The sequence below is a fragment of the Natator depressus genome, chromosome 4, assembly GCF_965152275.1.
Source record: "Natator depressus isolate rNatDep1 chromosome 4, rNatDep2.hap1, whole genome shotgun sequence".
NCBI classification, from domain to species: Eukaryota; Metazoa; Chordata; order Testudines; family Cheloniidae; genus Natator; species Natator depressus.
Genome location: NC_134237.1, coordinates 31554972 through 31576212, shown reverse-complemented (window position 1 = coordinate 31576212; position 21241 = coordinate 31554972). Strand labels below are relative to the sequence as shown.

At 41.4% G+C, this 21241-nt stretch overlaps 1 protein-coding gene across 3 annotated transcripts in view; it reads left to right on the top strand.

The window, feature by feature from the left end:
• The window catches only part of DKK2 (dickkopf Wnt signaling pathway inhibitor 2), an 86148-nt gene extending 67964 nt beyond the window's left edge, over positions 1-18184 (top strand). For all 3 annotated transcript variants that reach the window (XM_074949991.1, XM_074949989.1, XM_074949990.1), the window contains 3 exons: positions 15528-15678; positions 16748-16897; positions 17469-18184. In XM_074949991.1, the coding sequence (XP_074806092.1) occupies positions 15528-15678; positions 16748-16897; positions 17469-17719 (552 nt within the window). In that variant the 3' untranslated portion in view covers positions 17720-18184. The remainder of the gene's footprint in view (positions 1-15527; positions 15679-16747; positions 16898-17468) is intronic.
• Positions 18185-21241: the final 3057 nt, after the last annotated feature.

Here is a 21241-nt window from a genome sequence, read left to right as displayed (position 1 = left end):
TTCTGTTGCTGTGAAGGGTCCAGGCTTTTTGGTATAGTGCCCCGTTAGTCTTAATTGGCCTCAGGTAGAGATTGATTATTGTCCTTAATGTTGTAGTACTGTGACATGGACTTCACTGTTGTTAGTGCTGAATGAACCAGAGACCCAGGTGATACCATCATGTGACATTTCAAGGGCCTCTGCCTTCAACTCTTACCTACATATAGTCCTTCTTCATGCAGGTAGTCCTGTTTGAAGTCATTGGGACTATCCATGCCTAAGTATTGCTGCATTGGCCCCAATATTATACTTCACACTGTAGTAATAAAAATGAAAGCCCAGAGTTGCATTCAGTGACTTAATTTTGAGTTCCATTCTGCAACCCTTACTCGTGATGACCAACACTGACTCACTTAAAGAAAAGGAGTACTTGTGGCACCTTAGAGACTAACCAATTTATTTGAGCATAAGCTTTCGTGAGCTACAGCTCACTTCATCGGATGCATACTGCGGAAAGTGTAGAAGATCTTATTATATACACACAAAGCATGAAAAAATATCTCCTCCCACCCCACTCTCCTGCTGGTAATAGCTTATCTAAAGTGATTACCAGCAGGAGAGTGGGGTGGGAGGAGGTATTTTTTCATGCTTTGTGTGTGTATAATAAGATCTTCTACACTTTCCACAGTATGCATCCGATGATGTGAGCTGTAGCTCACGAAAGCTTATGCTCACATAAATTGGTTAGTCTCTAAGGTGCCACAAGTACTCCTTTTCTTTTTGCGAATACAGACTAACACGGCTGTTACTCTGAAAACTGACTCACTTGTAAGGACTGCAGAAGTGGGATCTGTTTTAACATATATTGAAGTCCCCATCTATGTCTAGATCCTGAATTCTGCAGTGATTGTGCAACAAACTGCTAATTCTTTGATATCTTGCTTGAAATATAAAAATTGGCATTTTAATAATCATAAACATGAAAATGATTAATACAATCTGTGCAAGTGCCCTATGTTATTTATTTTAATATTAAAATCAGACTGATTCCTGCTGTCCAGTGTTTTCAGTTTTTGATACACATCTGTGCTTTGGAGATTAATATCGGAGATTCAGTCCCTGACAACTCTCTAGCCAGAAGAATAGTACAGATTTCACATAATAGATTTTGCACTGTAAAGTAGAATGTAACAGAGAAGGTGAAGGTTTTTGAAACCTTGGGTGATGACAGTTGTGGCCTTTGACACCTGGGAAAGCAGTTTGGGATTGTGATGTAAGCATGTTAGTCAGCTGTTCCTGCTAAAATGTTTAGCAGGGAAGTAAATAACAATGCTTCCATATATTGACATCTTTATGTTTCAGAGTTAACAGCCAATTGAGATAAATAGCACAGGTCATGCCTCTCAGTGCTGTTGTTTCTGGCTGTCTCAGTTTGACACTGAGTTCACATTTTCAAGAAACATGTATGAAACATGTAAACATGAGGGCTAGAAACGTATTGTAAAAAAAAGAAATTATAGATGCGGTAGCATAATTCTGCAGCAATTTGTAGGGAAGGGATGGCGTCCATGGTCAAGTCCACAGACATGGAATTGCAGAATATGTGGAGCCTTGCATATCTTTTTATAAACGTGCAGCATTCTCTATAGGTAAAATCCTGGCTTCATTTAAATCAATGGGAGGTTTACCAATGACTTCAGTGGAGCCAGGATTTCACCCTATTAATTAATTGCTTTCTCTATGTTTTTGTGGACTTCTTAGTACAAAGTAGGTGCATTTCTTGAGCAGCAGTTTGAACCCACAGGGAAAGGCTATAACCTCCTCTTGTTTCCATGTTCTTGGTGCATTTATAATTTCTCCTGGTCATGACTGCTGATGACTATTATGTAGAGATGGGATCAAACCAAAACCCCAGATCAAAATACCCTCTTACTTCAGGAAAGTTCAGATCTGGATCCAACCTTTGTGACTTGGGCCCATTTCTACCACTATGAGATATTCTGTTTGGACAGGGTAAATTAAATATTGCAAGAAATGACCAGATCTATTTAGGGCTGGCACCAGTACCACTCTCTCATTAATCATTTGCAAGGGGGATGCCCCCAGACTGAAGATGCTGTCACAGATTACACATGAGATAGTTCAGTACCATGACACCAAGCTTCCAGAAATCCATCTAAAAGATAAAATGGCAGTGATTTCACTCTGTTGTATATTCACCTCAAATAGACACTGACACAGGAGTAACAGCTGGTCAAAAATGTTCCAAATTTAAAATTTTTCATAGAAATTTCCAATTTTGACTTTGAAAAAAGAGAGGGGGGATTTTTTTCAACATTTCCCCCCTGATTTTTGACCTTCTCTACATTGTGAGTAAAGATTTAGATAATACTTAGTCCTGCCATGAGTGCAGGGGACTGAACTAGATGACCTCTTGAGGTGCCTTCCAGTCATATGATTCTATGATTTTCCGAAAACTTTCATCCTTAATTCTAGAGAGGTATCAGAATATTGAGTGATAGGGGATGGGATGGAGAAGCAATATGAAATGTGTTGAAACATTAACTTCTTCCCAGTTTCCTGTCTACATTAATAAACTCCTTACTATAATGTGTGAGTACCTACCTGAGGTTTAATTCCTGGTGCTCTGTGTGCCATAGACTCTGCTACCTATTTCCATCTGGATAGTATTCTTAAATAAAAAAATGCATACTTCCAGCGTTAATAGATCGTGTATGAACATTATTTTTGGGAACCCACTGTTCAGCCATACCAGTTAATGTGCTGATCAAAAAGCCAGAAAGATCTTATTCTGGAACAGATGATAAATAGCCAATTAGAGACCAAATTGAAAAGTAAAACCAGCAGAAATGGGTGAGAAGAAAGGAGAGATAAAAGGACAAACAGACTGTTGAAAGGGTTGGATTTGGAATGAAGCACATAGTAACAAACCTTCATCTTTCAAGAAGTCTTTGGTGAGGCCTTCCAAAGATGACTTAAAATCAAGAGGTAGAAGCTTTTTGTCACAACTGATTTAGTTCTGTATGGCTGCTTTCAAAAATTATCTCATGTTACTTTGGTGCCCTCCATTATAATGCTGCTGCTGGTAGTTCATCAACCAATATGAGCCGCTCAGGGGGAGCTAAAGCCAGTAAAGGTTGGGTCACTCTGACTGCTCCCCAATCTTGGAACATTTTTAACCTGTCTCATCAAACATATTAATTTTAAAGTGCAATAAGGGACCCGCATTCAAAATCGATGCACATAAATTAAGCCTGGATCCAGGGATTCACAGATCCAGGCCCTGAGCTTGGAGGGTGCCATGGACCCACAAAATTTACACCCAAAGTTTGAAAGGGAGGCATTGCCATATAGTGCTGGGGTCCACCAGGCGAGATGGAGCCAGGAATGCCACAAAGTGCTTTTGTTGTGTGCGCTCTTTGGTTGGATTCGATCTGGAGCCCACTGGATGTATTTAGCTACTAATACACCAATGCAGCACTGAAGCTTTTAAGAAAGCATTCTTTTTTCCCCAGAGGTATCATATATAGAAACTCAGGAGATTATTGTTAAATATGCAGAATAGCTAAGAGAGACTAGTTATTTATTTATAGTCTAATGGCTAGAATTTGTCACAAGGATACACGGGATACAAAGTGCTGGCCAGTAGCTGCATTCCACTGGGAACCACAGTTCCTTCCCTGCTCCCTAGCGGTAGTATTTTAGGACTGGCCTACAGTACCAGCATAAAATTGTTACCTTCCGCCCTGCATGCCGGCTCAGATGCACTGGCCTCTCGGTAGTGTATGGGTGAAAACAAGGTTCCATCCATTCTCTGCCCCTCCTATCCACTCCTCATCCACTTACTCCAGGGAAAGAGTAAATGTGTATGTGCTCTGCTTATCCTTATCCATCCAGCCCAAAGGTCCAGAGAGTAATGTAGGGAGGGTCCTTATATTCTCTTACACCTCTGGATGGGTGTGTAATCGAAATCCTAACAAGCCAGTTGAAACATGACACCTAACCTAGGGCCAGAAAATGAGCGGGTATGCAAAGGGAGAAAGCACTAGGAGCCCATTCTTCCAAAATGAAGCAGGGACTGGTCACAATCACTGTCCCTATGCATGGCGGATGCACACTGCACCCAATTCTTGGTAATGTAAATGATACCACCCCTTCTTGTTCCTGAGGCCTCACTGAGACACAGTGTCTCCAATAGCCCACCTGAACGGCACTGGCTACACACTGCTCCTACCACAACTCACATGTAGTGTTGCCCATGGCATTATAGTAAGAACTGGGAAAACCTGGTTTGTCAAATTCAGAATCCACTGAATACTTATATACTCTAGATTCAGAAGAGAGCTCAAAACTTTTACAGTCCGAGTTTTATTTGGCTCTGGCAAAGCATGAGGTCTGGACTGCTGCATATTTTTAAAATTTTATTCCCCTGGTAGTCCTAGAAACAAGCTGAGAATTACTCTCAAACATGAATATTTATTTTCTGCTTAACACAGGTTTCATTTAGTAAGAAATACATGGTTTTAAAAATTAAGTTTCCCTGGGCTAAAAAATGCTTTAAATTAAGGGGAAGAAGGTTTTATGTAACTCAATAAGTTTCATGAAACCCAAAACTTTTTTTGAAAAGTTCTAGAGGTTTCATGTAACTCCTTTCCCCAATTTGGAGCAATTTTTTTTCTAATTTATAATCATGAACCTTATTATCAGGAAGCTATTCACCCACAGAAGTAGATACATTCATATAAGTCCCATTTAATGCTAATGATAATTAAACAACTACAGTGATTTCCATTCACAGCACAGCAGGAATGTGATTTTTCCCTGTACATAGAACAGGAAATGACTGTAGTTTATCAGATACTCTGGTGTCTTGTGATATGGACAAATGTCCACTAGGGATTAAGCTGAGATCACCAAACTCATTTTCACTTGTGACCTAATCAAGATTTTAACCCTGGTCTCCAGAGCTGAAGCCCTAGTGCAACACCTGCATACAGCTCTGTCCATGCATAGCATGCAATTTGTTAGTTTGTTAAGATTATCTTGAGCGATGGGCAAATTTGTGCTCTTGAAAGTTCAACTCAAAGCCAAATGCTATTGTGCACATGTTCTGCTTAGAAAAGGCAGTGAAAAAAGGAGCAGAAAAAGGGGGAAAGAATAACTATAAAGATGCTACCTCGGATACACTGGGTAGCACAGGCTTCCCTTTAGCCAAAAAAAGCATAGGTGTTTTTGTGTTTAATTAACCATGAAAAATGAAGACTAGAATGTGACTGGACTGCACATCCACATGGGGGACTGTGAGGAGGTATGAACAATCACACCTGTGTGAGAGCTACCTGAACATTGGAGTCTGGGGCACAGAGTTAAGAAAGTGCATAGCTCTCCCCTGAAGCAGGTGAGTGAGGAGGGATGAGGAATTAGTGGACACTTGGCTCCAGCCCCCCCCATCATATCAACCAATACACGAGGTGCCATTATTTGCTATCAGAATAAGACAGAAGTAAATTACTATTCCCTGGGGCAAGGAGAAAGCCAGGGGGGAAATTGCGCCTCAGAGGGCTGTCTCTGAAACACAATGCCTGCTGAGGCTATTCTTGAGTCACTGCAATTTATTCACAGTCCCTTGCTAAGGTCCAAATCTAACCCTAATTGTTTACATTACAGGTGAAATATGGGTTGAGGATGTGGAACTAATTTTGTGAACCCAGAGAATAATTTGAGAAGTTTGAAAAACCTCAAACTCCAGTACATTTACTCATATATAATTATCTGTAATGAAAATGTCTTCAAGGACAATAAAACTGCTAATTTTACAGTGCAGTATTGCTGTACTTTAACAGAAACATTCACACAGATAACAGAGAGAGAGAGAGAGGTAACCTGCAGTCCACGTAATCAGTGAGTTATTGGTATGTGCCAGTTTTGGATTCACTTACTGTCAACTCGCCCCTCCTACCTTGTAACTCGCTATTTATTTCTTATTAGTATTGAATCCAGGAAAGAGCCTGTTGCTGCTTCTACTACTACTGAATACTCTGGTATGGAGTTGCTGTGGTGTGTCACTTGAAATCAGTATGACAGAACAGTAGTTGGAGAGGGGGAAAAAAACACCAGGGATGGTTAGACTTTTAGGATTCTTTCCTGCAATATTAGAGATGGAACAGAGTCAAAATTTGCACCAGTCCATGAGGAAGATTTGAGAATATATAGGGGCAATCCAACTTGCTTGGTATCAAAAAAGCTTGGTTACACAGGCAGTTTGCTTGAATGACTTTTGGGGCTTACCTTCTACACTAATGCCGTAGCAAGGAGCCGGGAAAGCAGAAAACTGAAGGGAAAAGGAGATACAAGTGGACTAGTGTGGTGGAAACAGATGCTGCATTGTTTGATGACCGTATTGTCTGACAGGAAGAGCGTCTCCCCGAAAACATAGGCAGATGGGGACGAATTATATCCTGCTAGCTCACTTCCCCCAAAACTGGCTTGCTTGCTGATATGGTACCTTTCTCCAGAACTGAGTGAGAAAATGCTGTGAATGGAATCAGACAGTGCAGACAGGAGCATCATGTTCACAGCTGCCAACAACTTGTGCACAGTTGTTGGGTTTTTTTATTTTTTATTCTTGTTATCTTAAAAGAAATCCTAGATAGCAGATCAAGTTGGCAACTAGTTACTACGTGCCCATGAAGGAGAGTAAGGGTATGGGGAGGGGATAAGAACCCACTTATTCTCCCACATGGGCTACATGGAGTTGCGGCCTCGCTTACAGTCCCTTCACCCAGAATGGATGGGCAGAGAGTAGGTGGGGAAGGATGAGAAATAAGGAGAGTTTTGGCTCCACCCCTCAGCACACTGTCCAACACAGCTGAGCTAGCGTGGAGGGCTGGGGGAGGGGAGGTTGCAATATTCTGGCCCAGCAATGGGGTCGGGGAACAGGGAGGAACTGTGACTTAGATGGGTGTCTGTGAGGCACAAGGCTTGTGGGGTTATGGGTTGGAGGCAGCATCTGCCCTCACTCAGGGACACATCAACACACACAACCTGGCCCTGTATGTGTTGGCTGTACTGCCATTTTCACAGCATTATAAACAGCTGCAGAGAGGGCAAGCTGAAAAGTTAAGGGGGTTATTGGTGCAGGAAAAGAATGAGAGCAAGTGCCCCACTTCGTGGCGTAGCACACTGAGCCCCCTTGGCTGAAGGGGGCTTGCTTCTGCTGGCCCATCTCTTAATCCTGACAACACTGCAGAGGTGGGTAAGTGTTATTACACCATTTTACAAACTGGGGAAGAGAGGCTACGTGGCTGAGCTTGTGACTACTCACCAAAGGCCCAATCTGGCTTCCACTGAAGTCAGTGGGTGTTCTGCTTCAGTGAGAGCAGGAATGGTCAATTCCGCAGCCAAGATTAGCACTCAAGAAATTCCTGGCTACACCCAGCCTCTCACTGAACCCATGGCTTCTCTCTTTCTCTCACTTTCAAATTAAGGAAGAAAATGAGAGCTGAACAAATGATTCGCAGCCAATAATTTTCTCAGAGGAATAAGCCTCATTTTCTTCTTGCAAACATCTGAGAGCAAATCATGATTTCCACAGTGGAGGAGCTGATTCCTTGTCTGCTTGCACACACCGCTCAGCTTTAGCAGAAGCGTCAACTCTAGCATTGTTCACCAGCAACTGTGCTTATGTGAAGTTGAGAACTGGTAGTACACTGAAGAAGCTGCATTGTCAATGAAGAGTTGTGACAAGCTCCTCTCTCATCCACAGATTTTGTGGCCTCAGACAATAGGCAACACTAAGGAAAGCGGTACATAATGGCCATTTCCCACCTGTATCCCGTTTCTCATGTGGCCCCAGCCTGTTAGCCAGTGCCTAATTTGAAATGAAAGAAGTGCTGTGGCTCAAGCAATTTTTTTACTTTCATAACTGATGCAAGCCTAGAGGTGCCAGGGCAATGAACTACCAAGCCTAGCGGTGCCAAGGCTCAGCCCTGGTACAAATTAAGCACTGCTGTTAGCAATAGTTATTCCACAGCAATGAGAATACTCTCAACCCACTCTGGCCACTTCGGCTAGCTTCATACAGTTTTCTTAAGGAACTTCAAGTGGAGGATCTGCTTACTGCCCTCAGAGGAAGCAGCAAATAGTGACATAATGGAATTCCACATATGATATGCTGGACTAACTCTATGAGCAGCATGTAGCCACACAGTAGTCCTACCTGCAATGCTCCATTCATTCCTAGAAAGACAGCAGCTTGAACTTGACAGGGGCAGAGTGGCTGCTTATTTGCCTCTTGTTTGAGCTTCCTTCACACACAGGAACTCAAATTCATTTAGCGGTAAGGAAGGAGTTGGGCAGAGAGGGGGCAGTTCAGGGCAAAACTGTTCAGAAAAATATATGTCCTCTAAAGGTATTTCTCATTGCTTGTGTGATGGGGTGTTCACCCCATACCAGTCCTGAAGAGGTTCAGGTCGCAGGGTAGGCAAATTAACCATATAGGCGCACCATCTGGAAAGACAGTCTTTGCTCACCCAACTGGCAGAGCAATGTAAGAGCCTGCAAGGCTTTATAAAGGAGCGATTGCACACGAAGGAGCAGCTGCTCCTAAGTATGGTGAGTCCTGTGACAGGGAACCAGTCACCAGCCACAGGAACACATAAGACAGGCCCTGTGGATGATCCACATGCATTCATAGGCAGCTTTTGAGAGGGTAGCTGTGGGTGCAGGCTGGGACAGGGAGACCTGGGCCCAATGTCTAGTCCCCTATTTGACTGGGAAGGCACCGGTGGCCTATGTGGCTTTAACAAATGTGCAGGTGAGAGACTGAGTTGGTAAAGGTGGCCATCCTGGATAGGGTGGGCCAACCCACTGAAGAATAGATGGATGTGGGAGTCCAACCCTGGGCTTTTGCCCAGAGACTGCGGGACTGGACCATCCATTGGCTGAGGGAGATTATGGACACTCTGATCCTTGAACAGTTTCTACAGAGCCTCCCCAAGAACACGCGAGTATGGGTCAGATGACATCAGCCTGCCACACTGGACATGGCTGTTAAACTGACAGAAGAATGCATAGAGGTGGACCTCCCCAGGAAAGATGGCTCACCCTCTGTAGGGGGTCAAACCAGGATAGTAGAGAGATTGCTCCAACTTGTGACATTGGGCACAGATTGGAGCCTGTTGCAATTTGAGATGCGGTCTGGTGCCAGGGGGCCCAAGCACTGGAAAATGTAACCCAAGCTGGAGGAAATAAAAGCTGAGGGGGGGAATACTGAAACTGGAAGGATATGGATTGGTAAACACTGGACCTAGGATAAGAAGCCATCAGGAAAGGAAAGGAAGTGGAGTCTCCTGAGAAACGGGGGAAGGATAAGAAAAATGTGAAAACAGAGGCAGAAGAAACAAATACCTCAAGCCTGGTAGCCAGGGTCGAGAGGTCATCAGGTCCTCCCCCGCCACACACACACCAGAAGGAAAGAGCCCAGACATAAATTCGAGGGTTGGGAGAAACAGGGATCCTGAGCAACCAGGTGGAGGAAGGTAGGCTCTATGCCCCACCACAAAGTAAAGAGGTTGAGAATAGAGAGGCTGATCTCACAGTTTGCCCAATGATCCGAGGACCTATGGGCAGAAGCAGAATTGTGGGGGTGATCTCTGCCCATCAAATGAAATTTCTGTTCGTGAAGAATGGGTGGACTCCACAAAGGTACCCCAGATGACCATCTTGGGAGTGAGTAGAGACTCCGGCAGAGTAACACCTCAGGCAAGGGAGGAAGACCTGAGGAAAGAAAAAGACAGGGCCAGCAGGCAAGAAGGGAAGAGTGGTGACAGAGAGTTGAGAACTAACAACTAAGTCAGCATTCTTGTCACTTGAACACCAATTAATTCCCCTCAGGCTGGACCTGGCCAGGCCTAATTAGTGGATTAGAATGGACTGGGAGAGCACTAGTGAGCAAACTGCCCCATTAACGAAGGAGGTATAAGAAGGCTCAGTAAGGAAGCACAAAGAAGAGAGGCAAGCTAGTAGAACCAGAGCTAGGAAGAGAGAGCTCTGGGTAGAGAGAGATCTTTTCCCTCTCCCTTGGCAGAGAACTGAGGAAAAATTGAAACTGTAAATGCCTATGGTGTATGAATCAGTAAGGTGGTGGCATGTTTAACAATTTAAAGTCTCTGAGTCTGTGTACACAGAGCGGAAGATAGAAGACGGACATTGCCCTATCACAGCTTGTACAAAAAGTGGAAAAATAAGGATTAGTTTTGCCGCAAACTATGTCCTGATGCTTTCAGCCAATACTGCTGATGTTTTCAAAACTAAAAATAATCCACTTTTGAGGTTTTTTCCATGGTCGCTTTGTGATTTCCCCTGAATATTCCCATGACTCATTCACAGCCCTTGGCATTATGAGTGCACAAAGAGACAGGGGCGTCTCTTTTTAGAGTTTACATCCATACCTCTCCATGACTTGGCTGAAACAGGATAGTCTTTGAGGACTGATCCACCTGAATGCCATGACACAAACTGAGAGATGTACTTTCCAGAGACACCCCTTGGAAAGCAAAATTCAAACTATCTTGTTGCAGAGTCCTCTACCCCAGCAGTAATTTAACAAGTCTTTGAAATGTGTTTTCTTGCCACCAAAATCAGCAATATCTATTATGAATTGGCTCACAGCAGACTGAAACTATGGGCAGGGGTGGAGCAGCAAACCATGTAAAAACAAAGGATCTCTTATTAGATTTAATAATGCAATTTGAGCTTCCAACTCCGTGTCATAGATCCGATCTGCATTATTCTATAGTTTTATTGAAATGACCAAGTCTAATTTTGGGCTGAAGACATGAAATGAGTATCTAAATAAAGCTGCAGTGAGTGCTAAATATTATCTTTCAGTTTCATTGAGGTTCCTTTATAATCAGAGCTGTGCTTAGTGGATGAACAGTTAGAGCCATTGAGAGCGACATGTTGCCCCATGGCTGAGGAGTCTCAAGAGCTCTTTGTGCAGCGGGCCTCTCTCTGCTGACCTCATTGGAGAAGGAAGACTTGAAGGGTGAATTATGGCCCTGCCTCTTCCCTGACCCTTTTGGGTTAATTTATACCCCCAAGGATGCGTGGAGGAAGCAGTCTTTCCAGTTCCCCAAATGCAAGAGCTGTGCTCGTCCCATGTCCTTGTGTGGGGTGGAAGGATCCCGGCTGTCTGCCCCCTGCATGCCCACACAAGGACAGGTACAGGCAATCTACCCCTGAACTGTTACTTGGTTACCTAATCCCAGCAGTCAGTGTAGTGAACCATACGCAAGCTCCGTCAAGATCACAACTTGAATAAGTTTCAGCCTTTACATTTTCCACAACAAATGAACTCAGCACGGGATAGTAGAGCAGCTGTGCTAATTTTTACTGTGTGAAAAAATACATTTGCCATGATTTGTACAATTTGATGGTTTAAAGCTTTATTTATAAACTGGCTCAGCCACTGTTGATAATGGTACATTTCGTAACACAGTGAAAAATTCCATCTCAGGCTTTAAATTATTCCCACTCGTTTGACACATCACTGGTGAACAGCTGGCTCTCTCAAAACCAGTATCTGCAGGCAGATTGTTACCATGAAGACAAAACTCTACCCATAAAAAAGGATAAGGCTGTGAAGTAAAGCAAACCAACAGAACCTGGATGTGGAAAAATTGGAAAGCGTCCAGCGGAGGGCAACAGAAATGATTAGGGGACTGGAACACATGACTTATGAGGAGAGGCTGAGGGAACTGGGATTGTTTAGTCTGCAGAAGAGAAGAATGAGGGGGGATTTGATAGCTGCTTTCAACTACCTGAAAGGGGGTTCCAAAGAGGATGGCTCTAGACTGTTCTCAGTTGTAGCAGAGGACAGAACAAGGAGTAATGGTCTCAAGTTGCAGTAGGGGAGTTTTACGTTGGATATTAGGAAAAACTTTTTCACTACCAGGGTGGTGAAGTGCTGGAATGTGTTACCTAGGGAGGTGGTGGAATCTCCTTCTTTTGAGGTTTTTAAGGTCAGGCTTGATAAAGCCCTGGCTGGGATGATTTAGTTGGGGATTGGTCCTGCTTTGAGCAGGGGGTTGGACTAGATGACCTCCTGAGGTCCCTTCCAACCCTAATATTCTATGATTCTATGAACCCAGGAAACTGAAAGCTGAGGCTGATGCTCTGTTCATTTCCCTCACTGTTATATTTAAAAAAAAAATTAGATGCAAAAAGTTTTGGTTAACTTTTTAATTAAAAAGATACTCTTTGGATTACCTTTGCACTCCATAGTGGCATTTCCTGCTTAACTGAAATCAGGAAGTACCCTATTGGAAATCTCACAAGAAAACCAGTTAGTTCTTTAGGGCTGTCAAGATTCCTTCCCCACTCTGAACTCTAGGGTACAGGGACCTGCATGAAAAACCCCCTAAGCTTATTTTTACCAGCTTAGGTTAAAACTTCCCCGAGGTACAAACTATTTTACCTTTTGCCCTTGGACTTTATTGCTGCCACCATCAAGCGTCTAACAAATATAGAACAGAGAAAAAGCCCGTTGGAAACGTCTTTCCCCCCAAAATCCTCCCAAACCCTACACCTCCTTTCCTGGGGAAGGCTTGATAAAAATCCTCACCAATTTGCATAGGCGAACAAAGACCCAAACCCTTGGATCTTAAGAACAATGAAGAAGCAATCAGGTTCTTAAAAGAAGAATTTTAATTGAAGAAAAGTAAAAGAATCACCTCTGTAAAATCAGGATGGTAAATACCTTACAGGGTAATCAGATTCAAAACATAGAGCATCCCTCTAGGCAAAACCTTAAGTTACAAAAAGACACAAAAACAGGAATATACATTGCATTCAGCACAGCTTATTTTATCAGCCATTTAAACAAAACAGAATCTAATGCATATCTAGCTAGATTACTTTCTAAGTTCTAAGACTCCATTCCTTTTCTGTTCCCGGCAAAAGCATCACACAGACAGAGAGAGCCTTTGTTTCTCTCCCCCTCCAGCTTTGAAAGTATCTTGTCTCCTCATTGGTCATTTTGGTCAGGTGCCAGCGAGGTTATCCTGGCTTCTTAACACTTTACAGGTGAAAGGGTTTTTCCTGTGGCCAGGAGGGATTTAAAGGTGTTTACCCTTCCCTTTATATTTGTAACAAGGGCTTTCTAGCCAAATTCCTAGATCAAAGGGGCTGGGATAACTTCAGATAAGTACTTAGACTTCATTAAGTTTTGCCAAACCAAATCATGACATTGCCTGGTGGAGGGACTGATTTATGGGGGAATTATAGCATGATTAAGCAATGACTAAAGGGAGCATAACTGTTTACAAATACTGAAGAGGGTAAACACCAAAGGAGAGATTTTCCCTAGTCCTTGAGTAGGAAAGTGGACACAAAGGAATCCTCTACTTTCCTCTGCAATTCCCATGGAAAGGCAATGGACAGTTGCAGTTCCAGTGCTCAATAAGCATGATCCAGAGTCCACTGAGGTCAAGTTGGAGTTTTCCATGACTTAATAGGCATTGGATTATATCCAGTAAGCCCAGAGATTGCTCTCCTCATATATCCTTAAAAACAAGTGTGTGGAGATAAGAAGGGGGCCATGGCTCCATCCCCCTCATTGCACCAGCTTGTAGAGCTAGATATGCTTATTGCAGCATAAGCTGCATACTTCTCCTGCATGCTGGGAGCTCCGAGAGGGATTGTGCTCCCTGAGATTCCTATGCACTTGAAAGCCAAGGCAGGTTGGTTTAGGTAAATCAGATGTAGATACCCCATACGGTAAGGTGTAGGATGAGGACGCTCCTGGTTAAATTCATCCTCCTCATTTAAATTACCAAATTCCAGTCAGCCAAACCACCTTCTCTCCCTCCACTATCCATGAGGCAGCAGTGTCAGCTTCTGAGGCAACTACAAAGGAGAAGGAGTAAATGCCACTGAGTGAAGACTGGTAAATTTAAATGTTCAAAAATAACCAAGTGTTTATTTGTATTACTGCATCTTCATATGTGAGAAAATGGCTTTTTAAATACTGCATATTGTGCAGGGAGCAAATTCTTTGGTTGGGAAACAGGCTTTGGGAATGTCTACACTGAAATCAAAGGTGTGATTTGCAGCTCAGGTAGGCATAACTGAGCTAGCCGTAATCTAGCTAGTATGGCTAAAAATAGCAATGAAAACAACTACACAAGCCCAACAAGGCCCTCTGTGGTAAACAAATAATTCCATTAATCATTTTGACTGTTTTCAGTAACAATTTTCGGGGGGAAATTATGTAAAAAATTCCTCAACATTTTTTGACAGTTGTTGGGAAACTAATTTTTCTCTCAGCACTACTTCTGAGAGACACGTTAGCATCCCAAATCCAAAAAGTTAAATAGAAAACTAAATAAAACACTGAATATAATTTTAAAGCACGTGTGTGGAAAGTCTTGAATTAATTAATGTGAGATAACATAACAATATATATTTGCTTGTGTAAGTGAAAGGATAATTTAATATGCACTAGTCAGATACAGCAGTGATGCACAATTACAGCTGCTTGGGAGCCAGTGGTAGGATTTCGGGAATGATCTGGGGTCCTTATGTGGATCTCATGGAAGCATTATGTCTGATCTGGAAGGACAAAGCCTCTTTTTCTCTCTCCTTAGGGCCATATTCTGCTATTCGCACATGAAAAAGTGACAAAGGGAGGTCTTAGTGGAAGAGAATTGTGGTTTTGATGAATACAGGAGTGTTCCATGTGTTCTTTCCTTAGTGGCAGTCAGGCTAGGAGGATGTTGATACTGTTTGCTTTCAAAGGATCCCACTGATAGGTGTCAGTGGGAACAGTGTGCATGCAAAAGAAGAATTTGTACCAATGTGGGAGTATTCAGTGTAAATATCATGGGCTAATGGGAAAGGTCTCTTAATCCATGTTCTTGACATGAATTTGGAACCTTTCAAAGTAAAGATGCCACCTAAGTATTTAGCCCATATTTTAGACAAGATCCAGTGCAGAGGACACTTTGGGAGTTTTACTCACTTCCAGGTAGATCTCCACCAAAGATAAAACTGCTCATTCCTTACTTTGGATTACTGAGGTTTTATGTATTAATTACTGGCCTCAATAACTTGGAATGCGTTAAAAAACACAGGCCAGATTCTCTCTTGCACCAAGATATGCTTGATATAAGAAGGAATAAGGCTATTAAGGATCTGGTTATGGCTTCCTTATTCTTAAGTTGCCACAGGTCCAACATCAGCTAGAGCAGCCTATGGGCTGCTCGAACTTATGAAAGCTGGCCATAGTCCCTGAATGACCTCTCTGGCAACTGTAAATTGCCATAGAGAAGCACACCTTAATTTCACCCCCTTGTGGCCCCTTCTTGGATCTGATAAATTCTTCACCCTTTCCCCCCCTCCCTCTGAACATACCACTCACATTTCGTTTTTCTTGTTTTGGTTTTGCTAATATGATGTGAACTATATGAATTAAGAATTATTGTGCATTACTACTTTATTTTAAATCCTTCTTTTTTCTTGACCAGGCATACCCTTGCACTAATGATAAAGAATGTGAAGTTGGGAGATACTGCCATAGTCCTCATCAAGCTACTTCTGCCTGCATGATCTGCAGAAGGAAAAAGAAGCGTTGCCACAGAGACGGCATGTGCTGCCCTGGGAACCGCTGTAACAATGGTACTTAAGCAACTCTTCTTGTTTTCCTTTTATATATGACAATGACTGGTTTAATGGCATATATTGAGAATATATGTAAGCAGAGGACATGTGTAGTAGTATTTCTGTTTGGGTTACCACAATTCCTTCTTCGGAGGAAACATCTCAAAAAACTTATAACACAGGGATTGTATAAGTATGTCATATTCTTTCTTCCTTATGATTAGAAGAGATTCTGTGATTTTGCTCTGCTAGAAAGAAACACGATTTTCAAAACTGTGTAGGCAACTGTATGCCTTATTTGTGGGTGCAATTATTTTGATTGCATGCTCAAACTGTATTTGCATGTGGCAATAGGAAGTTCGATGCATAACTAACCATTTAGAGTGTAGTCATGCAGTGACTGGTCAGATTCATGACTCTTGTATTAATGCAGTGCAGTTGTGTATCACACTAATACAATGTCAAACACACCAGGGGAATGTTTACTATTTTTTTAAATCCCCCTTTTCATTGAATTTTCTGTAACATCATAGTACATTTCTGTTCATTTAAGGTACTGTGAACCACCTCTCTGACCCCCCCATTCTTTTAGGTGTTTAGGTTTTTTTTAACAAAACCTATATTTCATTATTAAACTATGGGTGGCTGACAGATTACTTAAAATATGGATTAATTCACTGATTCAATAGCAAATTGGACAACCATTCTTTTTCAATAAATGTAAAGAACCAAATTCATCCTGGTCTTACTCCACTAAAATGACGCCTTGGAAGTTATAACTTATTCTTGTTATTGTTTATATTGCTGATGCCCCACCTGAGATTGAAGCTCCTGTTATAAGAGGATTTGGAGTCCCTGCTCCAAAGTGCCTTGAATCCAAATAAACAAGACAGACATATGGTGGGAGGGGAAATACACAGGCACAGAGAGATGCAGTGATTTGCTCAAGGTCACTAGCAGAGCTGTGAATAGAACCCAGGCCTCCTGAATTTCAGTTCATTGCCCTATTGACTGGACAGCACTGCCTCTCAGCCTCTACCACAACCTTCAAATAGGCCTTCCCATTTCTAACATCTCATTCCCATAGGTATTTGCATACCAGTAATGGAAAGCATCCTTACTCCACACATCCCTGCGCTGGAAGGACCACGCAACAAAAAAAACAGTCTTTATTCTAACAAGGACTTGGGATGGCAGAATCTAGGGAGACCACAGTCCAAGCTGTCACACATAAAAGGTAGGATTGCTTTTGCAATATAGTCCAGTTCGTTCACCTCGCTGTAGAAAGACAAGATACAGCAATGCAGACCAGGCTGACTTACAGTAATCTGCTATGAAATGTTGGGAGGTCTGGAATTGTCATCATCTGTATATCGCAGGAATTCACAGACCACAAATCAGTTATACTAATTTGCTTGTATATGTCACTCATAGCCTCTGTGCTTGGAATAGCATTTGTTCCTTTACTGTAAGCCATGTGTCAGATGTGGTGTGAAAGTGTATTTTCCAGTTGTGCAATCTGTGCAGGCCACACCTTACTTATCTTGCAATGATCATGCAATATGTAACACATGCCTTTGTGACCATGAGGCTTCATTAGTTGAATTTCTCCTTATCAGGCCTTACAGTAGATTGTATTGATATCCTCCTTGCACCTAACTCCCGCCACGCATTGGTGTTTATGCACTTCAAATACCAGCCGATGAGTATCATATCCTCTGTTTCTTAGTCAGCGTCGAGCCAGACCATTCTGAATCTATACTTTCACTCTGTCTCAGGCACTGAAATATTTTGGTTGCTTTTCTTAGGGCATGAAGGAGACCCCTGCTTACGATCATCAGACTGCATTGAGGGGTACTGCTGTGCTCGCCATTTCTGGACCAAAATTTGCAAACCTGTGTTGCATCAGGGGGAGGTGTGTACAAAACAGCGCAAGAAAGGCTCTCACGGCTTGGAGATTTTCCAGCGATGTGACTGTGCTAAAGGGCTGTCTTGCAAAGTATGGAAAGATGCCACTTATTCTTCTAAATCAAGACTTCATGTATGTCAGAAAATCTGAATGAGGATTGGAAAAATGTTACGAACAGACTGTGAATTTGTGTATTTGCATTGCAGCATGGTCGGAAATGAGGACTGTAAATAAACAAAGAATGGTTAAAGTAATGACTGTGGTAGGAATAGAAATCACCCCAAACTGCATTTGTTTTGAACGGGAGGTGAATGCGATGGCGGCGGTAGTTTTTCCATTATGCAACTTCTTTGTGTAAATAATTTTGACAGTTTGTGGGAAATGCTATTATAAAAAAGCACAATGGAAATTATTGACATTTATCAAGCTGCATGGTCCCATGACTTTTCAAGAGTTCAGTGTTAGGGGTGGGATAGGTTTCCACCATGGTAATAGACTGTTAAATAAATTGTATACAGCATATTCCAACACAAAGCAGTGCTTTACAGGAAGACTTTTTCTGTCAACACATTATTGGCTACTAAAATATTAGTGATAAATCGCAGCTGTTAGAGATGGGAATAAAAGTTACTGTGAATGTCCACACACCTTGTTAATCAGGGCTGTCACTTGAAAAAGGAAAGCACTCCTGCAGGGCAAGAGCGCTGGATTTTGCAGGCCCCAGTGGGATTGGCAAAATCTCACCACACAGTGATTTCAAAACACCAGTGGCAGTTCTTCTGATCAGAGGCATTTAAACAGGGTTTTTTTTGTTTAAAATATATATATAATTCTATAAATATTTAAACTGAAATGCCTTAATCGGTTCATCTTCAGTTACTATAATTAATAGCTTGTATTTGTCTCAGTATACTGCTAGCATACATAGGCTGAGCAGAAAAAGCAAAATATGTGCATGATGCATCCAGAATGATACCCATTCAGTTGCTCATTGAGCTACTAAATATAGTTTTCTTCTCAGAACATGCCTGCATTATAGATAGTTCCATAAAGATGATATTTGGAAAAGTTATGAACATCTGACTATGGAAGGTGATAACAGAAATTGTTTTGCAACCTTAACTATAAGAGATGCTGCATGCATCTGCTACAATTAGATTGCATGCTAATAAATTAAAAGTTTTATATTATAACCGTAACAATAGGCTGTTAGTGTAAATCTGGTTCTTCTATGGTTTGGAGAGGCTAAAATGGATTGGATTCACCTTACACAATCAGCAATTAAAAATTAAAAAGTTGACTTTTGCAAGCATCTCATCGCCTCTCCTAAAGAACAGACAGTGACATGTGATGCTATCATCTATGACATGCTGCGAATCATCATGAGATGTGACACAACAGCTTAGACTGAAAAGAGAACAGGTTCTGGTTGAATGCATGCTAACAGTTTGGATATTGTTGTGAACAGTGGATTCACACTGACTACAATGGCTAAAGAAATCTGTTAACATAACTACCCTGTTCGTGAACTGGCTAAAACGAAGGATGTCCACCATCTGACTTCTCTCTTAATGCCTTTGCACCTCCTCTTACTTTGCTCACTTATTTTAAAGAATGTTATCTGTGTAAATGTAAGTAAAGAGACTGGAATTTCTTTAAAAAACATCTGATTATATAATTAACTTACTGAAATATCTGTTTCCACATTTTATAAGACAATGGCTCTCCCCTTTGGTTAATCAGTTCCAAACAGCTTGGGCACAGCAGAGTAGTTGACTTTAATTGTGAAGACCAACTTTTGACCCCTCCCCCCCGCCCTTTATGGCACCTTTCCCCACCCTTGCATTTCTGCACCTGTGCCTTTTGTACAAATAATGGTTCAGATACATCTTCTGACTCAAACTTTCTTACTGGAAATCAGATCTGAACTACACTTCCTGTATCTCTGATAAGAATCTAAATTCCAACGTATATACCGGATTAAAGAGAATGATTTATAGGATAATATTTTTCATATGCAAGCCAGTTTTTATTGTTATAAAGGGAATGGTCTGTAGAAATAGGCTCTCATATTCCTTAAAAAGTGATGATCTGATTCCAATCTCACTGTCACAAGTGCTATATTACTGCAACTCCAGTGACTTCCATGGAGTTACTTCAGTGCAACTGAGAACAGAAATAAGGTCTGTAAAGTGAATCATTTCAGCAGAACAACTGAAATATAGAGGTCAATTCTGAAACCCTTACACCATAACAGCACATACATATAAGAGCAGTCTCACTCACTTCAGTGTGTCTACTCAATCTGAGTAGGAGGCTGCGGAATTGGTCTCCCCAGTGATTTGCATCTTATGTCCTGACTTCTGCATAACCTCCCCTTCTCGCCACAAAACTTAGTATTTGGAGTAATTTATTTACAGGAAATGTTTAATGAGATGTATTTTCTTATAGAGATATTTCTTACAAAAAGCTTTGTAGCAGAATATATGTGCTGCCTGATGACTTTGTAATTTAGAAAAATAATGTATAATAAGATGAAATATATTAAATGTCCTTTTTCCCAAAAATATTTACCCACATTCCTTGCCTGCTGTTTAAGTGTAGGTCTTTATTGAATGGGGTGGATTGAAAGATATACTCAGTATTGCGAAGACATCATGAGTCAGGCCCCAAAATAAGTAGATTGGCTTAAAAATCATTAGATATTTTTTAAAAATTGGGATTCTTTTGAGTTGCCATCTGGTTTCTGGATTTTTAGGGTGCTTTTGTTTCATATTTTCATATTTTTTACAGCACTGAGAGGGCTAGAAACTTTTTTTAAAAGCTGAGGTTTTCAGGCAGTCTCTTGACTGTAGGGGTTTTTAAAATAACACAAGAAAAAAAGCCTACCAAATATTATGAAACTTTCCATAAAAATCACAAGAGTTGGCAACACTGTATACTGTACAGGCTGGATGTTGAAGTCAATAGGAGTTTTGCCATTTACTTTAATACATGTGCCTAAAGAACAAAAAAAACATTTATTTTAGCTGCTCATTCAGGAAGCAGATTTCTACTTTTCAGTTAATGGTATCTGTTCACTATGATATGGTGGAACCTGTAGTAGATTTCCTCTCAGATATCTGTAGTGTCATTTATGCAACACTGACTTAAATGGGAACTGTGTATATGCAACTGAGAGGAGAATTTTCCCCTAGGTTTTCAAGAATAACTACTTTTAAAATAAAAATACCCCCATCTGCATGCATATAATATTCAGAGTCTAGGAAATCAAATAGAACAGCTGTTCAGATACCCAATGTTCACCGTGGTAAGAGAACACAGATAGAAAATAGCCAGAGATTGTACTCAAACAATATGGCATATTTATATTAATTACAGCATGTAAGTGCTAGTTAACTGAAATGTAGTCACAAAGATAGGCAACATCTTAGACCAGTCAAATGCTACCATAATGAAACAATAGATATGACAAAATCAAAGACTTCTACTGACAAATTGCTAATAAAGGGTCAAAGTCTGCTCTCAGGCAGAGCTGGTCAAATACTGCAAATGCCGTGTCTGTGAACGTTTGTTCCAGTTTTGAACAGCTGATCAGTTCCGCTATGTCTGTATCCCTTTTATTTGTTATTTGCAACCATTTGTGTGAATGGGTTTTCATTCACATGAATT